The sequence below is a fragment of the Engystomops pustulosus genome, chromosome 6, assembly GCF_040894005.1.
Source record: "Engystomops pustulosus chromosome 6, aEngPut4.maternal, whole genome shotgun sequence".
NCBI classification, from domain to species: Eukaryota; Metazoa; Chordata; class Amphibia; order Anura; family Leptodactylidae; genus Engystomops; species Engystomops pustulosus.
In genome coordinates, this window is record NC_092416.1 from 142870874 (window position 1) to 142894577 (window position 23704).

General features: G+C 43.8%; 1 protein-coding gene across 2 annotated transcripts; it reads left to right on the top strand.

The window, feature by feature from the left end:
- The first annotated feature begins 8199 nt into the window (after positions 1–8199).
- Positions 8200–23608, top strand: PGAP3 (post-GPI attachment to proteins phospholipase 3). Of its 2 annotated transcripts, none has more exons than XM_072111502.1 (8): positions 8200–8326; positions 12341–12438; positions 14615–14767; positions 14851–14913; positions 15023–15084; positions 15669–15805; positions 15898–16102; positions 18797–23608. In XM_072111502.1, exons 1-8 carry the CDS (start codon positions 8299–8301, stop codon positions 18855–18857), a joined length of 807 nt encoding a protein of 268 aa, XP_071967603.1. In that variant the 5' UTR covers positions 8200–8298; the 3' UTR covers positions 18858–23608. The 2 variants fall into 2 exon arrangements, with proteins under 2 accessions (XP_071967603.1, XP_071967602.1); XM_072111501.1 differs by lacking the exon at positions 8200–8326 and adding an exon at positions 8788–9066.
- Positions 23609–23704: the final 96 nt, after the last annotated feature.

Sequence of the window (23704 nt, forward strand, 5' to 3'; positions counted from 1 at the left end):
GGCTGCAAGCGGAGGATTGGACCATCCGGTAAGCCCCATGGGGGGGTCCGATCCATGTCAAAAGCCCTAATAAGCCACGGTCATACTTAAGGGGTTACGGTCGCGGTGTTACAGCAGGTCTGTATGTTGCTGGCTACTGACGCGTGTCTGGAAGGGGTTAAAGAGGACCTTTGACAACCTCACACATGTAGAGATTATAATACCATCCTGTAGGGGCGGCTACACAGATTCAGGCGCACTTGGAACTTTCCTTCTAGCCCCCACGGTTGCGGAGATATCATTCCCAGTTTCTGACCATTGTAATCTGTGTTTGGTCAGAGAGGAGGAGCTGGGGCTGGAGCTAAGGGCGTGTGTTATGCTTCTCTCATACTGTTCAATCAGTGGCAGGCAATGTCAGTGAAGCTATTATGAATATTGAGCTGTGAGTTTTTTCTATGTTCATCTAATAGCTGTGTTCACATAGCTGTTTGCATCACGTTTACGAGGCGTTTGCGTCACATTTGCGCTTATGCGCTGTTTGCGGCATGGATACGCTTACACAGCGTTTGCGCCGAGTTTACGATTACGCAGCATTTGCATAACGTTTATGAGGCGTTTGCTTCATGTTTGCACTTAAGCGGCGTTTGCGTCACGTTTGCGCTTATGTGGCGTTTGCGTCATGGATATGCTTACACAGCGTTTGCGTCACGATTATGCTTACGCAGCGCGGTTGTTTTGACTTAGCGCTTGCAGCAATGTTACACTTACACAGCCCTTGCGGCATGGTTATGCGCCGTTTGTATCACGGTTACACTTATTCCGCATTTGCATCGCGTTTACACTTACGCCACGCTTGCATGACGTTTACACTTACTCGCCGTTTGTGTCACGTTTACTCTTATGTGGCGTTTGAATTACGTTTACTTTTACACGTATGTGTCACGTTTACGCTCACGCAGCATTTGCATCACATTTATGAGGCCTTTAGATGCAGATAGAGAAATTACACCTCACCACTGACAGTATGAGAGAAGATTAGCATAGGACACGCCTCCAGCTCCAGCCCCAGCTCCTCCTCTCTGACCAAACACAGATTATAATGGTCACATCTTGGGACTAATAACTCTGCAACCGTGGGGGCTAGAAGGAAAATTCAAAGTGCCCGAGAATCTATGTAGCAGCCCCTACAGACTGACATGCTAATCTCCATATAAGTGAGGTGGTGAAAGGTCCTCTTTAAGGGGAAGCGGGTCCCAATTAAAAATCTGCTATAGAGCACAAGTTCTCCTAGTTACGCCCCTGGGCATGTGGCACATTTCTTTCACTCCAACATGCATCATTTATTAAATTCTGTCAAAATTCAAGTTTTAGAAATATGCAAACTAACCCGCAGTGCACTTCAAGGCTGACGCTTACTAAATTATGCACGCCATGGTGCCTCATGGACAGATATGAGAGCCGATATGAGTTTCTCTCTGGAAACAAACACGGGACAGGTAGGGTAGGTGAGTGATACACATCTACCATCTGGTAATCTGATGTCCTTTATGTAATGCTTAGGCTCCTGACCTCCTCCTTTACTAAATGTGACGGGGGCCTGGGGCTATTTACCATGGGTGCTACTGGTGATATAAATATTCTGCCTCAACCAGCACTCAGTCTTCCTGGATCTTCTTTCTCCAGAAAGCAGTTTGTCTCCCAATGAGCCAGAAGATGGAGGCTTATGTGATCTCTAACTGGCGATTGCTCATGGACAGATAGAGATCACATGACCATCCATCTGTGGCCATTTTATGGTCAGGAATGTCCGGCTGATGAGGTACAAGACAGGAGACTTCACTTTACATATCAAGAAAGCAGAGCAGAACTTTTAATAGATGTATATTGGTAATTTACCTAATATCCCGCTCCCCCAGACTTTCACACACATTGCAAAAAACACAAAGTAAAGTGGCCAACCCCTTTAACAAACTCTTGTTACCCTGTGCAGCAGCACATCTCAGTCTCACCCTCCCCCTGCACTTACTGTAATCTCACCAGAAGTGAGTAGTAAGTACACAGTGGAAGGAAGTGCTACATCACACAAACAGCCTGTGTAGCTACAACACAGATGGGCTAGGGCAGCCCTTCCAGCTCATTAGCATTAGTTTTTGTTAGAATGATGGATTTCGATAGTAGATTGTCCTTCACGAGAATTTTGTTAAATGAACAGTTATTATTTCTGAGAAGTGCTTTTTAAATGGTAAAAGACCATTGATGATTTCATGATTGGAGTGGTGTGAGGGTCCTTGATTGCATTGGCTGGTGCTCCTCCCCCATCATGATGTCATCACAGGTTTTGTCCTCAGTTTCAGCATAGGAAGCTGGGCTCCCATTACTGCTCTCCTATGGGCTGTGGGCATAGACACGGTACACAGCTTAAGCCTCCTCTAGTGGCCAACAGTGGGAAATATTAAAAATAATTCTGCAATTGGTTTAATCCAATCAGATTTTGGCGCAATCGTGCCGACTTTCATGCAACACAAAACGGGGGCGTGGCCGCTGGACAACCTGACTGATTCGGACTGGGTAAGTAAATGTGCCCCATTGTGTACTGACACTACCCTGGAACTATTCTAATCAGATTGTCAGGTGATTGGCCCTAGGCTGGAGAAACGGTCTGGCTCCACCCAATTGACAAGAAAGTGATGATACTAATGACATTGATGCTTGGGAAAGTTTGGAAGAAGGTGGTGGAAGGTCTCTGACCTCTGCCCAAAAGTGATTCATTTTGGGGGTTGGAGTTTACAAAATCCCACTTTCTACCCCTTTCTTACAGGGATTGGTTAAAGTGTTTTTCAAATCAGGGGTAGAGATGCTAGACAGGCTGAATGTTGACAAATCCAAAATATTGGAGGTAAAATCAGGAAGTTGCCAAACTTTGGTAATGGAGTAATGTGGTAATGTGGAGTGTAGGGGTTTATATCTTCATCCTTAAAAAAATGGTTTGGTTAGATAAAAGTGGTCTGCTCATAGAGAGGCATCTTACAGAGATTGTAAATGAGAAAAAATAGATTTTTTTATAAAATTTGTCTCTTAGGGAGGTGGTCTTCTCTAAGGGGTGGTCTTCTAGAAACGTGTGAATTTGTCCAATATCTATCATGAAGTCTTCAATAAATTTCCATTTGTTATAAGGATTATCCTGTGGGTCTCTATATTCCTCTTTTGGCAGCGGATGTGGACCCACTGTGACACTGAGCTGGTTTGGCTTAGGGCTAATCCTGAGGGCATTGTCTAAGTGATCCCCCGATTTTCACCCTTTAACCCCCATACAGGTATCTGGTCTTCGCTGCAGGGAACCACCAGGTCACTACCCCAGGAATAGTCCTAGTTCAGTGACAACAGATCCCGAAGGGTTGGGAGGAACTGGTGCGTGACCCTGAAGGGACCAGAAGGGGGATAGTAACTTGGCCCTCAGGTACTTAATTAACTTAAATCTTCTCCATTATATTGCTACTGCCCGTCACTACTGACCCTGCTCCTGATGTGACTCTACTGATCCTGTTCATGAGGACCCCCTTGTTCTTGATGGCTCTATTGAACCTGCACCGTTTGTCCCTATTGAATTTTCTGCTGGGTTTCTCCTGTTTCTTGGGACCTTTGGTTACAGTATCTTCTAGTGTCAAACTTCATCTCTGTCCATCTGCTGCTCCATCATCACCAGCAATTACCCCTCCCCCTGCTCATGTCTGTGTGTAATGTATAGTAAAGCATTGTTGGTGTCTGTGCTTTATCTGCTGACATGCTCTCCTCCCATATACATGTGTGAGACACAGACATCAGCTACACAAGTACCTGACATGTTCTGCTATAACATGGCTGCCTGGAGCTGTTGTATCTCTCCTATACACACAAACACACAGGCTACAGGGGGCGCCAGCACCAGGAAGCACATGGAGGAACCATTACACCATTATACCTCACACCATTACACAGGCTGTCAGTCAAGCACTGGGGGGTTTTTGATCCAGAAAAATTTTACTCTGCTCCCTTCCCTCAAACCGATCCCCACAACTTTTACCCTGCTCCTAACCACCACCACACCACAATCCCCACAACTTTTACCCTCCCCGTCACCATGCAAATCCTCACAACTTTTACCCACCCCGTCAACACACCAATCCCTGTTCCATTATCACGAGCAAAAACCCTTAACAACCTCCATGGTGGATTAATCCCAGTCTAACCAGTGTGAAATGAATGAAGAGAACCCCAACATTCCAGTATGTGACCAAGATATATGCCCCTTACCCCTGACCTGGTACTGGCTTGGCTCCACTTGCCTCATCTGGACTGCACTTGGGTTATTTTCCAATGCCGAAAATTCCAATGCAGATATAGAGTTAGAGTGTACATGTTGTAGAAAGTTGAAGAACAGCTTAATAATTCTGCCCCTAACAAACCCATTGATGAGTTTCAATTTATCAGTTTTCACATTGAAGAGAGGGAGAGACCTTGTATGATTATGGTGGGGGGACCCTATATCGCTCCCAAGACCACTCTGGGGTAAAACATGTTTCAATTTTACTGAATGTTATTTTATGCTAGTCTCCTGTCCTCTAGAACGACATCATATTATTCATTACTAGATAAATCACAGAGAAGGCGGAGCCTGGAGGCACATGCTCAATAATAGACAATACCAAAAAATGTATCCAAATTAAAAAGGAAATTCTCTGCAGATAGTAAAGAGATTATAACATAATTATATCTGATCACTCACTGTTTACTGTCTTGTTCATTACACCCTCATTACAGCCTCTATAGCGCCCCCTGTAGTCTGGGATCTCTCTTTCATCCGGGAGAGAACTCCTCCAGCTGTGATAAATTAGCTCCTAGATGTCTTCAGCTCTTGGCAGCACATCTGAGCCCTTTAGTCCCCTTCTGCACTTGCGTTTTTCACGCGCGTGTTCTGCTCGTGCTTTTGACGCGTAGAACTTGCATTGCACTCTGACCTATTGTAACCACCACCACACCACAATCCCCACAACTTTTACCCTCCCCGTCACCATGCAAATCCTCACAACTTTTACCCACCCCGTCAACACACCAATCCCTGTTCCATTATCACGAGCAAAAACCCTTAACAACCTCCATGGTGGATTAATCCCAGTCTAACCAGTGTGAAATGAATGAAGAGAACCCCAACATTCCAGTATGTGACCAAGATATATGCCCCTTACCCCTGACCTGGTACTGGCTTGGCTCCACTTGCCTCATCTGGACTGCACTTGGGTTATTTTCCAATGCCGAAAATTCCAATGCAGATATAGAGTTAGAGTGTACATGTTGTAGAAAGTTGAAGAACAGCTTAATAATTCTGCCCCTAACAAACCCATTGATGAGTTTCAATTTATCGGTTTTCACATTGAAGAGAGGGAGAGACCTTGTATGATTATGGTGGGGGGACCCTATATCGCTCCCAAGACCACTCTGGGGTAAAACATGTTTCAATTTTACTGAATGTTATTTTATGCTAGTCTCCTGTCCTCTAGAACGACATCATATTATTCATTACTAGATAAATCACAGAGAAGGCGGAGCCTGGAGGCACATGCTCAATAATAGACAATACCAAAAAATGTATCCAAATTAAAAAGGAAATTCTCTGCAGATAGTAAAGAGATTATAACATAATTATATCTGATCACTCACTGTTTACTGTCTTGTTCATTACACCCTCATTACAGCCTCTATAGCGCCCCCTGTAGTCTGGGATCTCTCTTTCATCCGGGAGAGAACTCCTCCAGCTGTGATAAATTAGCTCCTAGATGTCTTCAGCTCTTGGCAGCACATCTGAGCCCTTTAGTCCCCTTCTGCACTTGCGTTTTTCACGCGCGTGTTCTGCTCGTGCTTTTGACGCGTAGAACTTGCATTGCACTCTGACCTATTGTAACCACCACCACACCACAATCCCCACAACTTTTACCCTCCCCGTCACCATGCAAATCCTCACAACTTTTACCCACCCCGTCAACACACCAATCCCTGTTCCATTATCACGAGCAAAAACCCTTAACAACCTCCATGGTGGATTAATCCCAGTCTAACCAGTGTGAAATGAATGAAGAGAACCCCAACATTCCAGTATGTGACCAAGATATATGCCCCTTACCCCTGACCTGGTACTGGCTTGGCTCCACTTGCCTCATCTGGACTGCACTTGGGTTATTTTCCAATGCCGAAAATTCCAATGCAGATATAGAGTTAGAGTGTACATGTTGTAGAAAGTTGAAGAACAGCTTAATAATTCTGCCCCTAACAAACCCATTGATGAGTTTCAATTTATCGGTTTTCACATTGAAGAGAGGGAGAGACCTTGTATGATTATGGTGGGGGGACCCTATATCGCTCCCAAGACCACTCTGGGGTAAAACATGTTTCAATTTTACTGAATGTTATTTTATGCTAGTCTCCTGTCCTCTAGAACGACATCATATTATTCATTACTAGATAAATCACAGAGAAGGCGGAGCCTGGAGGCACATGCTCAATAATAGACAATACCAAAAAATGTATCCAAATTAAAAAGGAAATTCTCTGCAGATAGTAAAGAGATTATAACATAATTATATCTGATCACTCACTGTTTACTGTCTTGTTCATTACACCCTCATTACAGCCTCTATAGCGCCCCCTGTAGTCTGGGATCTCTCTTTCATCCGGGAGAGAACTCCTCCAGCTGTGATAAATTAGCTCCTAGATGTCTTCAGCTCTTGGCAGCACATCTGAGCCCTTTAGTCCCCTTCTGCACTTGCGTTTTTCACGCGCGTGTTCTGCTCGTGCTTTTGACGCGTAGAACTTGCATTGCACTCTGACCTATTGTAGTCAATGGGCTTTTTCCGACTTGCATTTTTTTTCACGTACACATGCGCATTTTTTTAAATGCCCGTTTAAATCTCACCATGCTCTACTTTTGCAAGTCACACGCTAGAAAAACGCACCACACAAGTCTATGGGGACGCATCAAAAACGCATTGCACTCTGAGACACATGCAAGTCCAATGCGTTTGAAATTGCATTCAAAATGCATTGAAATTGTGCGTGAAAAACTCAGACACTGAACAAACTCTGACTGAAAACTGATTGAACAGAGTTTTGTTCAGTGCAAATTGTCAGTTTTTCACTGACCAAACCCTGATCGCACCCTGAGCAAACTCTGACGTGATCTGCAATGCAAGTATGGAAGGACCCTTACCGACATGTGACGTAATACTATGTCACATGCCCGGCGTGGGTGCATGGAGAGGGCTCAGGGGCTGAGCCCTCTCTATAGCCGGTAAGTCTTTGCTGCATATTGGCCATTTTGGCCAATAGCAGACACATTGGGGCACATTTACTAAGGGTCCGTCAGGTTTCGCAATTTTTTACAATTTGCCTTGAATTGCCCCAAGTTTTTTGGCGCACGCAATTGGATTGTGCACATCAGCGCCGGCTTGCTTGGAAGACACATAGACACATATCGGGGGAGATCCCTCTCTATATACCAAGGCATTAAAGGGGTTATCCGGGTTTAAAAATTTTTTTATGGCCGGGCTGGGGAGGGCTATTTAAACATAATAAACATGGACTTACCTCCTCCGGTGCTGCCGATGTCCCGCGCCGCGGCCCGTCTTCTCCGTGCGCCGGTTTCAGTACAAGGGCGCACAGGGAGCTTCCAGCCGGCCGGATGCTCCCATGCGCACCATCTCCCAGCGCTTACAACGCTGAGAGATAGGGACGGATGGGAGGAGCCGTCCACAACGTGGACCGGAAGCTCCCTGTGCGCGGCTTCCGTGCCCCTGTTTGTTTACAGGGGCACGGATCGAAGTGACCGCGGCGCGGGACATCGGCGGCGCCGGAGGAGGTAAGTCCATGTTTATTATGTTTAACTATCCCTCCCCAGCCCGGCCATAAAAAAATGTTAAACCCGGATAACCCCTTTAAATCTGTGTCACAGTGTAACAGTAGTCATAGTTCTTAGGTACCAAAATTCTACACCCAGATAATCACTGAGATTATAGCTCAGTTGGTTGGGGTGCTGAGACAATATTATACATGGACACTGCAGGTTCTGGGTTCTAATCCCAATGAGGATAATATATATATATTTTTTTTTATTGAGATCATTTTTATTATTATAATATGGCTAAAATTTGGGGCGTGGCCAGGGAGTGATTGGGGGTGTGGCTTAGGGGGATCGCCATTTTGTCCCTCTTTCCCTTTCACAAATGTTGGGAGGTATGCATTCATGAATTTCTGGCACACGATCTTAGTGAATCGCTGCATGCAGCATTATAGATGAACAATGCACTTTTAGTGAACTCGGGTGAGTAAATGTGCGCCAAAGGGGCAAATTTACTAAGGGTCCGTCGGACGCATTTCTGTCGGGTTTCCCGAATATTTGCCCTGAATTGCACAGGGGTTTTTGGCGCACGAGATCGGATTTTGGCGCCTCGGCGCTGGCTTTTATTCGACATAAATCGGGGGCGTGGCCGTCGGATAACCTGATTGATTTAGACAAACTGTGGGATTTAACATGTCAAATTGTTTCACAAGACACACACTCATATACACCGGGAAGAAGATGGTAAACTCCTCACTAGGGGGTTGAGATGTGAGAATTTTCTTTCATGGAAAAAAACCCCTTTAAGGACAGTGTGAAAATATATAGAGGTGGAGCGAAGGACTAGATTATAATATCACTATTGCACATAAAAGCTTTATAATTGTTGATGGAACTTTCAGATTATTCTTTTGTAGTTGAATGTATCCACCGGTAGAGGCAGCAGTGTGAGTGTGCAGCCGGCACCTTCTCTCCTCTCTCAGTTGCCGGGGGACGGTTTTGACTGCGGACATATTTCGGAAGCAGCTTCAGAGGCGGAAGCGCCGGATCCCCGGTCATGGCCCCGCTGCTTGTATTGCTTCTGGCCGGGGTGGCACTCGCTTCTCGGGGTGACCGGGAGCCTGTGTACCGGGAATGTGTGTCTGTGTGCGAGCAGAGGAATTGCACCGGGACCCGGCTGCAGGATTTCCGGGCGGAGCAGCCGCTGTACATGAGGCTGACTGGTGAGAGGAGCACTAGTGACATCTCCAGGTGGGGAGGGAGCATCTACACAGGCTGCTGCCGAGGCATGGCTGGCATAGCGATGTAAATGTGAGAGTGCCATGTATGTAGTGCCCACCACACCCAGTGCCCCACAGAGGAGGTAATGGCCCAGACACAGTGTATCATAGTAGAGTAAGAGTTACAGCACCAGCCGTAGTGCCCCATATAACAGTAAGAGGTACCAGCCGTAGGGCCCCATATAACAGTAAGAGGTACCAACCGTAGTGCCCCATAGAACAGTAAGAGATACCAGCCGTAGTGCCCCATATAACAGTAAGAGATACCAGCCGTAGGGCCCCATATAACAGTAAGAGGTACCAGCCGTAGTGCCCCATATAACAGTAAGACGTACCAGCCGTAGTGCCCCATAGAACAGTAAGAGATACCAGCCGTAGTGCCCCATATAACAGTGAGGTACCAGCCGTAGGGCCCCATATAACAGTAAGAGGTACCAGCCGTAGGGCCCCATATAACAGTAAGAGGTACCAGCCGTAGGGCCCCATATAACAGTAAGAGGTACCAGCCGTAGGGCCCCATATAACAGTAAGAGGTACCAGCCGTAGTGCCCCATATAACAGTAAGAGGTACCAGCCGTAGTGCCCCATATAACAGTAAGACGTACCAGCCGTAGTGCCCCATAGAACAGTAAGAGATACCAGCCGTAGTGCCCCATATAACAGTGAGGTACCAGCCGTAGGGCCCCATATAACAGTAAGAGGTACCAGCCGTAGGGCCCCATATAACAGTAAGAGGTACCAGCCGTAGTGCCCCATAGAACAGTAAGAGATACCAGCCGTAGTGCCCCATATAACAGTGAGGTACCAGCCGTAGGGCCCCATATAACAGTAAGAGGTACCAGCCGTAGGGCCCCATATAACAGTAAGAGGTACCAGCCGTAGGGCCCCATATAACAGTAAGAGGTACCAGCCGTAGGGCCCCATATAACAGTAAGAGGTACCAGCCGTAGTGCCCCATATAACAGTAAGAGGTACCAGCCGTAGTGCCCCATATAACAGTAAGACGTACCAGCCGTAGTGCCCCATAGAACAGTAAGAGATACCAGCCGTAGTGCCCCATATAACAGTGAGGTACCAGCCGTAGGGCCCCATATAACAGTAAGAGGTACCAGCCGTAGGGCCCCATATAACAGTAAGAGGTACCAGCCGTAGGGCCCCATATAACAGTAAGAGGTACCAGCCGTAGTGCCCCGTATAACTGTAAGAGGTACCAGCCGTAGTGCCCCGTATAACTGTAAGAGGTACCAGCCGTAGTGCCCCGTATAACTGTAAGAGGTACCAGCCGTAGTGCCGCGTATAACTGTAAGAGGTACCAGCCGTAGTGCCGCGTATAACTGTAAGAGGTACCAGCCGTAGTGCCCCGTATAACTGTAAGAGGTACCAGCCGTAGTGCCCCGTATAACTGTAAGAGGTACCAGCCGTAGTGCCCCGTATAACTGTAAGAGGTACCAGCCGTAGTGCCCCGTATAACTGTAAGAGGTACCAGCCGTAGTGCCCCGTATAACTGTAAGAGGTACCAGCCGTAGTGCCCCGTATAACTGTAAGAGGTACCAGCCGTAGTGCCCCGTATAACTGTAAGAGGTACCAGCCGTAGTGCCCCGTATAACTGTAAGAGGTACCAGCCGTAGTGCCCCGTATAACTGTAAGAGGTACCAGCCGTAGTGCCCCGTATAACTGTAAGAGGTACCAGCCGTAGTGCCCCGTATAACTGTAAGAGGTACCAGCCGTAGTGCCCCGTATAACTGTAAGAGGTACCAGCCGTAGTGCCCCGTATAACTGTAAGAGGTACCAGCCGTAGTGCCCCGTATAACTGTAAGAGGTACCAGCCGTAGTGCCCCGTATAACTGTAAGAGGTACCAGCCGTAGTGCCCCGTATAACTGTAAGAGGTACCAGCCGTAGTGCCCCGTATAACTGTAAGAGGTACCAGCCGTAGTGCCCCGTATAACTGTAAGAGGTACCAGCCGTAGTGCCCCGTATAACTGTAAGAGGTACCAGCCGTAGTGCCCCGTATAACTGTAAGAGGTACCAGCCGTAGTGCCCCGTATAACTGTAAGAGGTACCAGCCGTAGTGCCCCGTATAACAGTAAGAGGTACCAGCCGTAGTGCCCCGTATAACAGTAAGAGGTACCAGCCGTAGTGCCCCGTATAACAGTAAGAGGTACCAGCCGTAGTGCCCCGTATAACTGTAAGAGGTACCAGCCGTAGTGCCCCGTATAACTGTAAGAGGTACCAGCCGTAGTGCCCCGTATAACTGTAAGAGGTACCAGCCGTAGTGCCCCGTATAACTGTAAGAGATACCAGCCGTAGTGCCCCATATAACAGTAAGAGATACCAGCCGTAGTGCCCCATATAACAGTAAGAGATACCAGCCGTAGTGCCCCATATAACAGTAAGAGGTACCAGCCGTAGTGCCCCGTATAACTGTAAGAGGTACCAGCCGTAGTGCCCCGTATAACAGTAAGAGGTACCAGCCGTAGTGCCCCATATAACAGGAAGAGGTATCAGCCGTAGTGCCCCATATAACAGGAAGAGGTTTAGTATCAGCCGTAGTGCCCCATATAACAGGAAGAGGTTTAGTATCAGCCGTAGTGCCCCATATAACAGGAAGAGGTTTAGTATCAGCCGTAGTGCCCCATATAACAGGAAGAGGTTTAGTATCAGCCGTAGTGCCCCATATCACAGGAAGAGGTTTAGTATCAGCCGTAGTGCCCCATATCACAGGAAGAGGTACCAGCCGTAGTGCCCCATATTACAATAAGAGGCATAGTACCAGCCGTAGTTCTGGTATTGGATTAAAGAAAAAAATTTCATGTTTGAATTCGCATCATGCTTGTGGTTCTATGATTTACAGAACATCTGAATTGCACCGGGACCCGGTGCTGTTAGGCTGCTCAGTGAAAAATCCCAGGGTGTGGGTGGGACTCTCTATGCAGACACATTCTGACCCTATTTATTTAAAACGCATTGAGTTGTGCGAAATACTATTATAATAGAAGCGCCGGTCTACAATTCCCTCATCCCTCGGGACCCGCCTAGCATTACAGAACTAGATGGGTCAGAATGTGTCTGCATAGAGAGCCCCACCCACACCCTGGGATTTTTCACTGAGCAGCCTAACAGCAATAAAACTGTAAATTAAGGGGTTAAAATGATCTTTATTGTTTTCAAAAACAATCAAAACCCCTTTAATTCATGAATCCCTTTTTCTGTCTACAGGATGGATTTGCTTGGATGACTGCAGATATCATTGTATGTGGGACACTGTATCCCTGTATCTCAAAGAAGGCTATGCTGTGCCCCAGTTTCATGGCAAGGTAATTTTTAGGACCGTTCGTGCTCTAGAAGCAGTGTTGGGGATTATAACAATTTCATTTTACATCAGCCGTACAGATAGGTTTGATATCTGATGCATAAATGAGTATTCACATGACTCCACCATCAACCTGCACAGTGCAGCTAAGTATGGGCAACAAACCCCATTTTAGACACCTATGTCAGATGCTTATCTGTAACATGAATTCATAATCTGGCGTGTTGATCTCTAAATCCCCCAATCTCGCCTCCCCCTGTCAGGGAATAGTTACAACCCCCCCATTGTAGTCTGCCACCATTTATGTTATATGAAGGCAAGTTAAAACATCTTATAATGATGGATCTGTAAATGTTTCACCAAACATCTACTTGCATCTCATACCTTAGTAATTAAAGTTGTATGGCTTCCCGAGTAGTGTGGGTGCTCATACATATATAATATCAGTATTCCAATAACTATTCATTCAGACTCCCCCATACAAGAGCAGAGTAAGCGGCTGCCTCTCTCTGAGGAAACAAAAGGAAAGTAAAATTAAAGTTCTTATCCTGGAAAAAAAATGCTAGCAAATCATTTTCTTACATAAACATTTTGACATAAACATACTGGTAGGTTGATTAGATTGTGAGCCCCATTGGGGACAGGGACCGATTTTGGCAAGCTCTGTGTAGCTCTACGTAATCGGTGTGAACTGTAAAAATAGAAAAGTGAGGACACAGAGGAAACCTGTCACCAGGATCACACATTTTCACCTGATGATGGGTTTCCATAGTCTTTTTAATACCAATTCTCAGTCTGCTTTTATAACGAACATTACTGGTTTCACTCACTTTTAAAAGTATATAAACCTATACCCTGCTCCCTGCCAGCAAACTGCATCAAGTCATGGGGGCGTCTGGTACAAGACTGCAATCATCATCATCTCCTCCTAATTACCTTATATACTCGAGTATAAGCCTAGTTTTTCAGCACAAAAAATGTGCTGAAAACCTAAACTCGGCTTATACTCGAGTAAAAAAAATATATAGGTTTTGCCAGGTTTTTGTGGTAAAATTAGGGGCCTCGGCTTATACTTGGGTCGGCTTATACTCGAGTATATACGGTATAAAAGCAGATTTGGAAATATAGTAAAATGCTATGGGGACATGTGTGATCGTGATGACAGGTTCCCTTTAACCCTCTCCCTTCTGTACCTGGAACAGTCTCCTATCAGCACTGCTCCTGAGATGCCTATAAATATTACATGAATTATTTTGGCAGTAAGCCATAATTTACAATCTTTTTTTATGGACAACCCCATAATTAAGCTTGATTCTTCCTTCTTTCCTTCCCAGACACAGTTTGTTCTGCTGATGTTGATGGGTACAGCTGAGCTCTCTGTAATCTGTGTAGAGTGGTATAAGTAGGGACTTCAGGAAACCTCAAGTCCACATTGGACTATGTCCATCTGCACCAAGACCTCACACAAGTGGCATGTTTTTAAAACTCTTTGGAGAGACCAGATCAAGTTTGCTGGATGTCATGATATCCACGTTTCCAGGAAAAGTGCAGAGAACTTTGAGGCCATGGTCACTGTGGTGTGAAGTATGTCCCTAACTGAGACTACTGTATAAATTAAGTGTACCACATGTTGTATGGGGCTGCACGTGTAACTGGTTTTGGAAAACACACAAGGGCCGCAGTAAAAGAAAATAAGACACACAAACTTATCCCACTCCAGCTCCCAGTTTCCTTCTCGCTTCCAGTTTTGGGCAGTCACAAGACCCACTTAATCCATGGACTGGCTTCCTCAGACCAGGGGATAATACAGAGAGGGAATTTCCCTGAAAAAACAGAAGTGACGTCACATGTCTTAGGAGACCAATCATTGGATGAAGTAGGTCCTGCGACCCCTCTGTAATTTCCAGGCGATGAAGGGGGTTATGGCGGCTGCTTAAGGCTAAAAACAGAAACCAGGAGCTTGAGCATGGCAAGTATGTGTTCTTTAATTTTCTAACCTGGGTGTCCTGGGAATTTTCCATTTTCATGGGAAATTTTTTTCAAGTTCCATTTGCAGTAGTCAAAACTAAATAATACATCCCACCCGACCTGCACCTTTTAGGCCAAGTAGATGGAGGTTGTGCACACGGGATAACTGGTTTAAAGCAGAGTTCAGTTGTTTTCTCTTTTATCATTTGCAGTGGCCGTTCTCCCGATTCCTGTTCTTTCAAGAGCCAGCATCGGCCCTGGCCTCCTTCCTTAATGGGGTGGCAAATCTGATGATGCTAAGGCGTTATCGATCCTCTGTTCCCACTTCGTGCCCAATGTACCAAACATGCCTCAATTTTGCAATCGTAAGTACCGAATGTGTGTCACCATAAGAATGTCACTTCTGCAGAACTGGTGGATTTATTGTCACCATGATTTGTCTACACAGGTTTCCATAAATGCCTGGTTCTGGTCCACAATTTTCCACACCAGGGACACTGCAATTACCGAGGTAAACAAGGAAACAGGATTGATGATTGCTTGTATGGATATACTAATGCATGTATACAGCATCCATCTGTAGTTGTACCCTCTTCCACATTCATTGTCTGTCTCCACAGAAAATGGACTACTTCTGTGCCTCGGCAGTCATTTTGCACTCCACCTACCTTTGCTGTGTGAGGTGAGTCCAGGGAGTCTTCTACGTAGTATATTACTGATTCCCTTTTTCTTTTATTAAAGGAAACCTGTCATCATGGTTTTGACCACCAACCTGATGACTAGTTCCTATAGCTAACAACAGCCAGAAAGCAAAGATGTTTTTCTCCAAAAATTCCTCTTTGCTGTTGTGAAGAAAATAAAGTTTGAAAAAGTACCTTTGCCAACGAAGAAGCCGAGTGATGGGGGTTGATAGGTCAAAAGCTGATGACAGCTTCCTTTTAAAGGAAATCAACCACTGAAAATAACAAAAAAGGCTACAAATACTCACCTCCACTCCTCTTCATCTTGATCCCGGTGCTCTGTCCGTCACTAAGCTTGGCATGCTGGGATCACCTACAAAACAAACTTTTAATTAGCAGGGGACAAGATGCCCCTCACCAGGGAGGTGAGGGGCATGCATAATTAGCAGCCCGGAGTGCCAGACATCTTTTCTCTCTTTTGTCTGCTTTCCTCTTTCCCTAACTTGCTGTTTTCTATCCCACATTCCTCCTTTTGCTCATTTGGTTTCCATTTTTGGTATTTATGGAGGTCTGAATCTTCCCTTAGGACTCTGGGTCTTCGGTATCCATCTGTTGCCAGTGCTTTTGGTGCTCTTCTGGTCCTTTTATTTGCGTGCCATGTGTCTTACTTAACCCTCGGGCGCTTTGACTACAGTTACAACATGCTAGCAAATGCTAGCTTTGGTGAGTTGGGATCTGTTATATTTGTATCCTGTTTTTTTGTTTCCACGTTCCGTGATTTAGACTCTGGATCAATTGTTATTGTTTTTGTATAGGCATGGTTAACCTAGTATGGTGGCTTGTGTGGTGCCTGAGAAGACATTCTCATCAACCATACCTCTGGAAATGTGTCCTGGTTGTTGTCCTATTACAAAGCCTGGCGCTTCTGGAATTGCTGGATTTCCCACCTGTCTTTTGGGTACTGGATGCCCATGCCCTCTGGCACTTCAGCACCATCCCTCTAAACATACTTTTCTACAGGTGAGTAACTCGCTGGCCTAAGTTGATCAGGCAATTATTTCATTATTTCATTTTCCTTTTCATTGTGCAACCTCTATGTAAATGGTTCTATGTTCTGTTTCATACTCTGAGACCCCCCACTGTGGTAACATATGTCTGTGTATAGCTTACATAACACTCGCTCCATTTATTGCTATTTAAAAAGTTTTTTTTTTGTCCAACTGAGTAAGAGAATAAAAGGCAATGGCAGGTGCTGAGATAACAGCACACCTTGTCAGTGTAAAGCCCCCAAGGCATAGGCATGGTTCCAGCTCCTGCCCGATGCCACCTGGTGAGATCTCTTGTTCTATTCCTCTAATAAACCCAGTTCAGCGTCTTGTGTTTATATAAGGACACGTTTACTATGTAGTGTCAAGTTTTTAGTGTATGTCTAGTTTACAAATGTTGGTTTATCTTTGCATTTTGCTATAAATATGGCCATACTCTTAAAAGGCTTTTCTTGTTTCAGCAAATAAATGTTATAGTTTGTATGGAAAAATGTAGGAAAAATGATACAAAAAGTATATAGGAAAATTCTATCAATTCCTTGCAGTTTTCTAGATCTCTGCTTGCTGTCATTCTACAGGAAGCTTCATTGTTTACTTCCTGTGGATAGAAATCTGACCCTGGTCATGTGATGTCACACAGATGCACTGCTTGTTATATATCTGGTCATGTGATGTCACATAGATGCACAGCTTGTTATATATCTGGTTATATGATGTCACGCAGCTGCATGAGCCATTATTTCACAAATCTCTGATTACTCTCTGAAATAAGAGATTGGCCTTTCTCCACATGAAGCAAACTATGAAGCTTAGAATGACCGAACGCTGAGATCTAGAAAACACTGAGGTATTGGTGCACAAAGTATATTGGGAAATTGGAGAACTTTTCATTATAGAAACAATCGCATTTAAATGATGAAATTGGGAGGTGCTTTTTAAGGACAGGGTCACACTTTCCCAATTCTTAGGCTGCTAATGGTGATAATAGTACATTACTGTGAATATATCGTCAGCATCTCTTTATTCAAGTAGGTTAATGTGCTGCCAATAATATGTTATCATTTATGAATGCCTATAGGGAATGTAGAGCAAAAAAAAGGCTTTTCACCTCTGGTCCATAAGCTGCACAGATCTATGATTTGCTCCACTTCCTAATTCACCCAATTTACCAAATTTCCCTCTCAGCCTAACCATTGCCAGTGTTTCAGGAAACCCCAGGAGGTAGAGCCCATTTGAAATGCAAAAAGATTATAAAAGAAAATCTACCCGGAGCACTTTTTAAATTTTTTAAAAACTTTTTAAATAATGCTAATGAAATTGTAGGGCTCTTGAGAGTTACCAGAGCCCCTCATTGCTGCAGATTGAGGGGTTGTTGCAGTGAGCAGAACATGTCTCACCCTGCTCTCTCCCCCCTCCCTCTGCCTTTGTAATCTGGAAGCAGTAGGGGAGACCTGCTCTGCTCATTGTAACAGCATGTGAAGCTAAAGCACGCAGGGGCTTCAGGCTCATTAGCTTAATTATAAAAGTTGATTTTAGAAGGAAGGAGGCCATGGATAACAAATATAAGAAGATTTCCACAGTCTCAGTGTAAGTGCCCCTTGTTTATCATGCATGATTTTGATGCTAGATTTCCTTTAGCCTTTTATTGGCTAAACTTACCCCCAGACATGTGCATGCCTGTACTGAATGGGGAGCATAGGGAGCGCACCGTTTTTGTTCCTTGAGAATAAAAGTAGGCAGGTCATGTCTGACCCTGTCTTGCCCTTATCTCATTTTCAGGGGTGAAATTGGGACTCTCCCTGCTTAAAAGATATTTGTCTACTCCCACAGAAAGCAGCCATTTGGCCAGGGTAATTTTGATGCATATGGAGGCCTTTAGTCTCCTGTTCCCTTTTTCGTGCATCATCTATTGATAATGATGTAGTGGGGCTTTTATAAATTTTCTCCTATATTTACCACCTATCCAGAAGATAGGAGTTAGTAGTTGATTGGTGGTTGTGTGACTACACAACATCTGTGCCTATTATTAAAAAAGGGACTGTAAAAACCCCTTTAAAGCTTGCAGATGTGTGGGCATTTATCCATGAATATACGATGCACGTTATCAAATGACCTCCGTATACCCTCACCGACATCTACTGTTTGCATCGGATATTCCTATGCTAATGATTGGGGCCACAGGGAAATTTAAAGGGGTTTTCCAAGATGTTAATATTGTTGCCACATTAGAAAAGTTCAGACCAGTGCTGGTGTTTATATCCTGTCCTAAGGATAGGGTCAGCATTACTAAAGCCTGGGAAAAACTCTTTAAGTGAGGGTTACCTAGAACAGGAGGCAGATGGCATTGAGTTACACTCAACCATATGTAGACTATTGTTGTATAGTCTGTGCATATATAGACATTACAGATAGATATACATGGGAGCTGTGAACACACAGCGGTAGAATATTGTTATTTCAGTTGTTTGTAGAGTTGTCTTTTATTTTCCCTGCATTGTAACAATAAAAATAGGTTGAACTTTTTCACTTTCCCCTTAAACCCCTGCAGTGCTGTTGTGGTGCTATGCCCCATTCTGCCAGGAGATGGTGAAGTTGGATTTTACATGTCAGATACACTCATCTTGACTCCTTTTTTTCTATTTTAACCTTTGATTTCTCTTAATTTTAGTTTCTTGAAGGACGACAGCTTATACCTCTTGAAGGTGAACTCTGTACACAAACTGGACTAGACTGGCAGAGACTCCTGAAGGCTCCTACACTGGCTTGTTCTGTCTGGGCTGGGGATTGAAGGGGCCATCATGTACCATTGTATTTCCCTCTTTGAGAGTTGCAGTCTCTGAAGTGCCTTATTGCTATTGTGAACGTGACATGACTCTGGTACCCAGTGCAGTCAGTATCCATTGTCCGTGTAATGCTTCTCCTGCACCTGTCTTTGGAATATATTTTGCCCTCTGATGTGACTGGAGAGGTCTCATACCAGTCATACAGGAAGCTAGTTCTGTCTTCTCAAAAAGTATATTGACCTGCACCTTCGGTTGTCTTTTATAATGATATATGGACGCCAGTTAGTCAGTAGTGAGCCTAGACTAAATGAAAGAAGGGCAACATTTTTCGGTATCTTGCATGTACATGTTTAAGGAAAAATGTTAAGCTTAATTCTCCTTACATACAACTGTTACAGTGTTTTTGCACCTAAGCAGGTCATAGGATATTTAAGCATCGAGACCCTCGTTGGTCATGAGTATAGCACCCTTGTGAGGCAATGCTAAGATGAATGTAGCATTGCTCAGCACTCCTCACATTGCCAATACATGGTAATGGGCTGTACAGCTCATTTACTCAGCCTTTATTCTATATACCTTATCCAAATCTAATTATAGCCAATAGGGTGCATGGGACCCCTGTTCTTAAGATCTAGGGATTTAACCCCCCATCTATTATAGGAGAGTATGTGAGGGAACATAGAATGTGTACTCACCTCTCTGGGGGCCCCTCTCCTATGACCAGACGTGGTGACTTTTCATCATAGTCTCTAGAACGAGAGAAGCATCCTTTTTTTCTTTAACAAAACTATCAGAGCATTTTTCTATGCTGCCTAATTCCATGGACTGATGCCAATGGTGGTCTGCAGATTAGCATCAACAATTTAGATTTGCTGCATTGTGAATGGGACTTATAAAAGTCCTAACCACTTTCTGCCTCTGGAAACCCAGAGCATGTTATTTATTGCGACAAATTCCACGAATGGAGTAGACCCAGTGCAGTGCCCCCTCTGCTGCAGTGAGTCCACCGTGTCTTTCCATGACTCGTATTACTATGATGTACAGAGTCCTGCCCTACGCCCAGTGCATGGACCAACCACAGCTGTGTGTTTCAGTCCTTATGCAGCTTATTTTATCCTTTATCAAAGGATTCTTGACTTTGTGCCATTGGCTATAGTGTGCCTTGTGATTCCCCCAGTACTAGGTGGATCCTCCAATAGTTCAGTGGTATTTACCGTTACTTAAAAAAAAATCTACCATCAAAGTCCATAATGATAAACCAAGGACACGTCCTTTTGGCCTCCTTCCTTTGAATCAACTTTACAATTATGTTAATGAGCCTGGTGGCTACCTTAGCCCCTCTGTGATGTGGCTTTACAGGCTCTTACTCCACTGCTACCTCAGCACTTGTGCAGTGACCACCTCCTGCTCCTTCTGGGGGAGACAGTGTAACAGCCTGTTATTCCAGATCACAGAGGGGCTAGGGTGGCCCTTCGAGCCAATTAGCATAATTGGAAAATTCGATTTTTAGAAGGAAGTCTGACAAATATAATAAGATTGCCACAGTCTACGCGCCTAGATCTATGAATAAATGTCAGCGGTTTATCATGCTGGATTTTGATGGCAGATTCCTTTAATATTGATTTTCTATTATAAATCTTGGAGCAGAGTGGAGATTAGTCAGAGGATTTCTATGTACTAAATGTATAAAACATTTGATCTCCGGAGGATAAACCTGTACTCTGGCTTAGCTGATCACTTGTGCCAATGAAGATCATCAGATAAGCCAATGTAATTTTTTCCGTAATTCATTCCAGATTTTGATCCCAAAGATAAAAGGTATGAAAAAATAGTGTGGCCTATTTAATATCTTATTATGTTAAAGGGGTTGTCCAGTCATAACAAGTTAGCCCCTATCCATAGGTTACATCCATCGGTGGGGGTGTCAGTGATGAACTGATCCGTTGTACCTCAAAAGAATTTAGCAGCCGGTGCACGTGTTGTGAATGAACAATCAGTGATCGCCAATATATAACCTGTATTTTTATAAATTGCTTCGGTCTGTTGCATTATTACTTTCCATAAGCATCGTTGCTTTCTATTGGTCAGATCCCAGACATCCATAAATGTGGTGTCATCTTCTGTAAGGTCTAGAAGTGGTAGGGCCCTGTGAATGTTTGGGCCTTTAGGTATCCCCCTTATTTTTGTCAATTTTGGAACAATATTATGTTGTTAAATAACGGAAAATTTTAGATATGCTCTTTATAAAACCAGCTGCCAGTGATGAGACTTAAAACCATGCTTATTGCTTCTTGGCCCGGGATCAGTCCCACAATCTGTTCCACTTCATTTTGTGTTCAGAAGTGCATAGAGAAATATGTAGAAACATTAATTGAATTGACTCCTTATGCACTAAGGGAAACCAGAAGTGAATGTCCATGCTTGCACATTACTTCTTTGCCAATTATTTTCCTAATATGTCTTTATAGCAGTTCAATGCCATATATTTTGATGCAGAGCTCCTCATTCTTAGTGATGAATTCCTGATTACCTACAGTCACCACTAGATGGAGCATGCAGTCTTAGCTTTGAGTTAAATGTATAAGCAGTATGCACTGAGCTCCTTGGCTCCCTCTAGTGACAGCTGCTAATAACTAGAATTATTTTTTTTAATGGAACCAGGACCAGAATTTATTACAACTTCATGATAGATGATAAGTATCTGCTATAAAGTAAGCTATTTTTTTTTAATGAGAACTTTTTTTTAATTAATAACAAATAGCCATTCCAATGATCCAGGGAATACCAATTGATTGCAGAACCAGTATGTTCATTATATGCACTTTTTGGATAGTCACTTGAAAATATGGCTTTACAGGAATTTGTTAGAGGGTCCACAAGTATATTAAGATGGTTTAAATGGCTGACTGTGTGTGTGCAGTAAGCAGTAGTTCATATAGGTGCAGGCAGTGTGTAAACATTAATCCAATGAGAAAGTAGACCCCCGGGCTTTCCAGGATATAGCACGTGTGATGCATTTGTGCTGGGATAGAGCTTACTGGATGCACAGATACAGCTTGGGAAAAGGTCTCCATGAGCTTGGCCGCTTTAGTCATTTAGCCACTGACTGTTAATTGCCTTTTATAACGTAAAGTATCCATTCACCAGTCCTGTTGCTACAAGATTTCACTTGGAGACTACTGGTGCTGGCTGTACAGGATTGAGATGATACAAGGGAAATGGTTTACAAGCTAAAATCTACACTTTTCAGTTAATTTGCACCTTAAAAATGGTCTACATGTTTTGCACCACATTAAGGTGTGTGAGGTTCACTTGACAATAGAACAAGACTTGCCCAAACCCAGGTAGGAATTGGACCTGATCTATAATTTGTGGCTTGAGCAGTCGGCACCTTCACAAGGCCATTGAATACATGGGAACATGTGCCAAGTGTTGTTTCAAAAACTAAAAAAAAATAGTACTTTTCAGTTTTAGGGGTGAGGTGTGGTTTTTCAGAAAGAGGAAAGGCTTAAAGGGGTTGTCCCGTTTCAGCAAATTAATATTATTACTTTTACAGGGTAACATACAGAATAGGTTCTTTAGGTTTGTTATTAAGTTGAATTTGTATGCAAGTTGCAACAGGTATATTTTATGATTGTAACTCCACAAAATTTTGTAAATCCAATTGTCATAAGGATAAATCAATTTGTCTGCTGTCATGGCAACAAGGATCATCAATAAAGCTGCATGAAATAGGAAGAGTTATGCAATTTTCCAGTAGACTTTCTGTATTGGTTCCTCATGGTTTCCCAGATCTCTGCTTGCTGTCATTTTGCAGGAAGTTTCATTGTTTACTTCCAGCTGATAAAAAACTGGTCCCTGTGCATGTGATGTCACACAGGTGCATGTTATATCCCTCAGCTTTTATTACTCTCTGTGATAACAGGCTGTGCACCTGTGTGACATCACATGACCAGGGACAAGTTCTTGTCCACAGGGAGTAAACAATGGAGCTTCCTACAGAATGACAGCAAGAAGAGATCTAGAAAACCATTAGGAATTGGTACAGAAAATGAATTGTATAACTTTTTGTTATTCAAACAATAAGATTTGTTTGCTGAAACGTGAATACTCCTTTAGCACTAACCTTGTGTCAGAATTATGGTGCAAATTAGACCATCTAAGATGTAATAAAAGCTTAGACTAGAAAGATAAAGAATACTCCAAATTTCTCTTTCACTATCCGCCTATATGAGAATCCTGGTACATGTTAGACCAGATGAGTAAATCTCTCCCGCTCTGCCTGTAAAGATATTTTCCGCACACATTGCATTCCTTTGTGTCTGAATAATATACTCTTCTGCTATTTGCACAACTCCTCAGTCCTCCATGTGTTAGGAATATATTTGCACTACATGTATTATTTTTGCAGCCTGTCTGACTGGGATTTCCAGTTGTCAATATTGGCAGCCGCTCTGGTAGATATATTGGAATCTGTATTCGCCATGAATTGTGTTTTATGTAAATATTCTGGATAATTTTAGGTTGTTGATATTTAGAAGGGTGGGAAATGCATGTGTGCCTTACTGTCTGTCCGCCAAACATGGTCCTTGCTGCTGTGTAATATATGACGCTTATTGTGAGTAGTACAATCTACATCCCAAATGACTTATTTTATGGTATCTGATGAAATGTAATAAATTGTGATGACATCTCAACTTATTCCGTTTTGAACTGAGGGCAACAACCAGTGTGTGTCCGTGTGAAATTATTCAGCTACACAGCTTAAAGGTCAGCAAGATTTGGGGGGGGGG